At 44.1% G+C, this 4,927-nt stretch overlaps 2 protein-coding genes across 2 annotated transcripts; one reads left to right on the forward strand and one right to left on the reverse strand.

Annotated features, from left to right (window-relative positions):
• Positions 1 to 1,734: 1,734 nt before the first annotated feature.
• EAE98_007358 (uncharacterized protein) lies at positions 1,735 to 1,950 on the forward strand (the record flags this gene model as incomplete). Its single annotated transcript, XM_038954981.1, has 1 exon — positions 1,735 to 1,950. One exon carries the CDS (start codon positions 1,735 to 1,737, stop codon positions 1,948 to 1,950), a length of 216 nt encoding a protein of 71 aa, XP_038808631.1.
• A 923-nt stretch (positions 1,951 to 2,873) lies between these two features.
• On the reverse strand, positions 2,874 to 4,707 carry EAE98_007359 (uncharacterized protein; the record flags this gene model as incomplete). The annotated part of the gene is made up of 5 exons (XM_038954982.1): positions 2,874 to 3,329; positions 3,375 to 3,623; positions 3,692 to 4,003; positions 4,064 to 4,319; positions 4,373 to 4,707. 5 exons carry the CDS (start codon positions 4,705 to 4,707, stop codon positions 2,874 to 2,876), a joined length of 1,608 nt encoding a protein of 535 aa, XP_038808632.1.
• Positions 4,708 to 4,927: the final 220 nt, after the last annotated feature.

Here is a 4,927-nt window from a genome sequence, read left to right on the forward strand (position 1 = left end):
GGTGGTCTTGAGATGATAGGTTTCCGAGGGATGGATATCCTGCAGGCCTGTGGCGGGATGATTTTCCTTGGAATGATGCAGAAACGTGGATATATTTTGGGATCTTGAAGAGTTTCTGCGCGGTAGAAGTTCACAGGATTATTGGTGTGGTGGTGTTGGTGTATGAATGCTGGGTGAGTTGAGTATGTATGTATGGTGCTCGCAGAATGTGTGAAGCCTTTACTTTTTAAGGATGATTCTTTTCCCCTCCTGCTTTCGACAACAATACCATACGATTTGAGAAAGAGTGTTCGAGAATTTCACAGTTGGATTATCAGGAATTTTATTACACAGCAATAAGTAAAAGCAAAGAAAGAAAGGAGTATGTTTACCAAATCGCGACTCGCGAGCAAAGCGAAAGTAGTTAATATGTAGAGCATCAGTACTCCGTACGGTGCACTTTTTTTGAACTTATTCATTCATTCCCCTGTTCTACTTTTTTTTCTTTTCTTTTCCCTGACAAAATGATTCACTGTGAAAGACCGTCTCTCCCCCTTCTCCTGCTCCTTCTCCTTCTCCTTCTCCTCCCCCCTCCTCCCGAGACACCCAAAACAACATCAACCAAGGTCCAAGGAGATTTCACCAACACAGGCGCAAATGAGATGAAATGGCTGAGCGTTTTGGTGGACAAATCGTGGCAACATGTGGATCTCATCCCAAGATTACCAAGAACCTTCATCTCCCTCTCAATTTGCCTTTAAGCATATATACATTGAATACACGCGGCCCTTTCGTTATTGGTTAAATCTCCTGAGACACTTATTATTTATAGGAGGATATAAATTAACTGTTTTCATCGTTCTGCAACATTCAACATTTGAGCGACAGGAAGGTACTGGGCAGCTGAGCTCGTTTACATTTTCTACAGCGATACAATTTCGACGTACGCCATCCCGCAGTTGCATCGCAATCGGGGCTTCGGGTCTACCTTCTCTTCCTTCTCAGCTTCCATCAAGGAGGGGGGAAAAGAAAATACCCCCTTCCAATTATCTCATTGTTTAGGTAAAAAAAAATGCTGATGGAACAATATGCTAAGCTTTGATCGACACAGGCAGCATATGTCCAATATTCCACTCTTTGGGGATTCACCCATGTTCTTTCGGAAATTTGACCCGACATGAAAACAATCGAGCATCTCGATGCGAACCCGCGATGCATTCATGCTCAACGGTGTTCAAGAGATGCTTAAGGCTGAGTACCAGGCTTCTTCCTTCGGCCTAGCGAGTCGTATGAAGCAAAGTCTTACATCTACGATAAACAGCTCACCATTGAGGCTGGGGAATCCTAGGGCTGACCCTCAACCAACCCTCTCGCCGATACAAGAATTGGTTGCTGCATGAAAATCCACAGCATGTCATTGACATGGAAGCTAAATCAATTAAAGATAAATCTGGGTCGAAATATATCAATGCAACTCAGTCCTTGGTTTGGGCCCGGCCCAAGTGGAGCTGTCAAATATTCGAGAACATTGCAGGGATTAGATGATATATGAACTAGTGATTTCGGCTTGAACGGGTGCGTATTGCGTACCGACGTTGAGAGCCAGATTCCTTGGTGGAAAATTTTAGAAGAAAAGGGGGTGGACATTCAATGTTCGATTCGATACAAGCCTGACAAATAAGTAGGATGAAGACACAAAGAGAGCCATTCTCGGACCTGAACAGATTCTACAAATGTTCATCCAAATCATACTCTATGGGGGATATGCACTATGTTTTGACTTTTATGCATGATCTTGGGCTACTTCCAGAATGCGGGGGAAAGCTTCTGTTGATCAATAAAAGATCAGCTCCATACGATAACTTTCAGGGAAACGGCGAGCTAGTCACTCCTGAATCTCTGTACGTACCTCAAGTAGCCAGTCCAGAGGACACAAATAACATTGTGAAACACAATGGGCTAGACGTATAAGTTTTATCTGCCCATCGTTTTACATATATACCACTCTCACACATCCTATCTCGATGTAAAGGATTGTGCTTCGTAGAATCACCCGCACGATGTTCGGACAAGTTTAGTATGCCCGGAAGTCATAGCTATGGACAGTTTTACTGACACACATTCACCACCTCATGACTATAGCTATGATTGTCGATACAAATATTACACGGTATGTGGTTCCTGAACTGAAGGCCGAGCTACCCTCGATATGTACGGACAATCCATATAGTCTCTTATGGTAGTGGCCACAGCTTACTCATTGACATTGAGAAGGTAGATGTCTAACACTATCTTCCGATCAATCACCACCACAAACCACCGAACCCCATCTCCACATGTCAAAAATACAACAAGCCTTTAGAAGAAACCCCACTGGCATTTCATTATTCCGTCATTGTTGGCGCAAATTCCTCTATCTCTACTTAATTTCAACGCACCTGCCATGAAGCTCGAAGTGGGCAGTGCATAATCACTAGATTCATAGCATGTTGGGACTGTTCCTTTTTTTATCCTTTTTTATCCTTATTGACAGTACTCCCATTAACGATTGTGTAGATTGCTTACTCTTCATCAATAGATGAGGTTCCACAGCCCCTCTTCCAGACTCTTCGCCCACCATATCTTCTACCCACCCTCACTACACCCAACCACTCCCCCTTCTCTTCCTCACATCCATCTTCCCCAAACCTTATCTCAAGCTCTTCAGTGCCAATTTTCCCTATCCTCATGTTTTGCGCCCATGTTGTTGATAAATTAATCCCCGCATCTGTACCTCGAAAAGTTTCTGTACTGCGTGATTTCAATGCCAACGCAATAAATTCTCCTATCGAATTCCAAGCGACTGTTCTCCACCCAGCGAAGCACATGTAGACCATGAACCCCAGCGTCGAAATTTAATGCGTTAAAAGAAGTGCTAATGCCAATTTCCTCGTGATTCCACGAATCCCATAGCTATATCCTCTGCGCCAAATCTCAAATTTCCACTCTAGCCAGCCTTTGGAAAGCTCGGGCTCGTTCCTCAATGAGGCTAGTCGCCTCAAAGTATCATTATGGCCAAACGAGAAATTATCATCAGATATGACGCTCTGGGAGCCATAACGCGCAAGAGCATCTGTCATGAATACACCAGCATAGAGTGAGATGAAGCCTTGGATATTAGCAGTACTGCTGGGTGGACTAGGTCCCCCAATTGGAGATTGATTAAATGAAAGTGTCCCATTTGCACCGAGAATCATGAATCTGTTCAGTAGACCTTGAATAAGGGTAGCATTAGGTAGATTCTGCGCGGGTGCGGGCGCGGGAAAAGTAGGATTGGCATGCATATCACCGTTAAAATTGATGGTTGGAGCCTGGACTCTATTTGTTTGAGGCATTGTCCCATTTATATGGCTTACAGTCAAATCTGTCAAATCTTGTGTTAAGTTCTGCGTCAAGTGAACTCCTGGAACCACTATGTTCGTATATGCGGCCCAACTAGGAGTAATGTTAATGACATCGCTAAATTCTGAGCGCTTTTTCTTTGTCCGCCCTTGATGTGCATTGTTTATAAGGCTTCGTAGCTCTGAGAAGGCTACAGAGTCAGTGAGATTATCGTTGATAATATCGCTAGTTGTCGGCTCATATTTCACTTGATTTGCAACCATCTTGCATCCAATGTGCACGGTATGATTAATGTATCCTGGACGGTAGACCAGCCCGTCCCATTGTATACACGTGTAGACATCGGAAGCATAAAGATTCCACCGATAGAAGCGGTTCCGCTATAGTTTTTGTATAGGTCAATCCAGGTTAGATCTAAGTCTTGCTGGTTCCTGATGCCACTCCAAGAGTCCTTTGGCACTGCATATCCTATTTTTTCATTTAACGTCGATGTATTCTTCATGATTCCATGTAAGAGAGGAAATACTGGAGCATCTGCTGTATATTTACCAGCACTTGTAAGATTACTCTGAGCATAGATATTGCATTTGACCTGAACAGTCGGTTGTTTTAGGGTAGTTGTGGAATCAGACAAGAACTTGGGCTAAGATATGAAAGATTCATAGGCTGCCGCCAAAGTTAGGTCATTCCATATCGCGCCCACAGCGAGCTGAGGGACAACTGACAATGAGGTTGTGTATGAATGACCTGAATCCATTCCAGCCGAGGCAAGAAAATTGCGCGTATTTGTGTATGCGTTATAAAAAGTCATATTCGCTGCTTTTCCTTTTAGAACATTAAAGTCTTGACTATTCAGCCAAGTGTTGATATCTTGCGCTCCACTGGCCGGACATACAAAATTGGCAGATGCGTCTACGTAATTGGACAATTGACCATCGAGAGCGGTGGAGCCAGTGGTTCTAAGAGGTTTATAGGCCACAACTCGAACTTGGTTGGGAAGCGAAATACCAACGTGTTATTGGTCATTTGCCACCAATCGAGGTTGGGTCGCATGGCAATAGCAGAGGATGGTCCAGCAAGAGCTGTGAGGATGGAACAGAACACCACGAACAGGGCAAAGAGATAAATGCTCAACTTCCGTCCGTGAGAACACTCAAAGGATGACCAAAATGACGTGCGGGTGAAGAATCTAAGGTCTCCAATCTGAAGACCAGCACCAAGTAGTCCAAAGGGTATACCTTTTGCCTTAGCGAGCATAAATACAATGAAATGGGATACCATGTAAGCCACAGAAGAGCCGATCCAGAGTTCATGAAGCTTGGCCGCAAATTGAAGGCTATTCAACATGGTATTTTGCCATGTGCAATTAGCCTGTGTGTCCCCCCAGTAAACAGACTGCACGTTAAGGTACACCAAGCTCGCGGTAGTAGCCAGAGGCAACGCAAGAAGAACCAAATCGAGTGTGATGAATTTGCACCTGTTATCGAATACGAATTTGGCAGGTTCTCCCGGGTCTGGATATTTGGAAAGATGATGAAATCTTGGGAGCCTTGGTCGATTGAAATTT

The sequence above is a fragment of the Botrytis deweyae genome (assembly GCF_014898535.1).
Source record: "Botrytis deweyae strain B1 chromosome Unknown BDEW_017, whole genome shotgun sequence".
NCBI classification, from domain to species: domain Eukaryota; kingdom Fungi; phylum Ascomycota; class Leotiomycetes; order Helotiales; family Sclerotiniaceae; genus Botrytis; species Botrytis deweyae.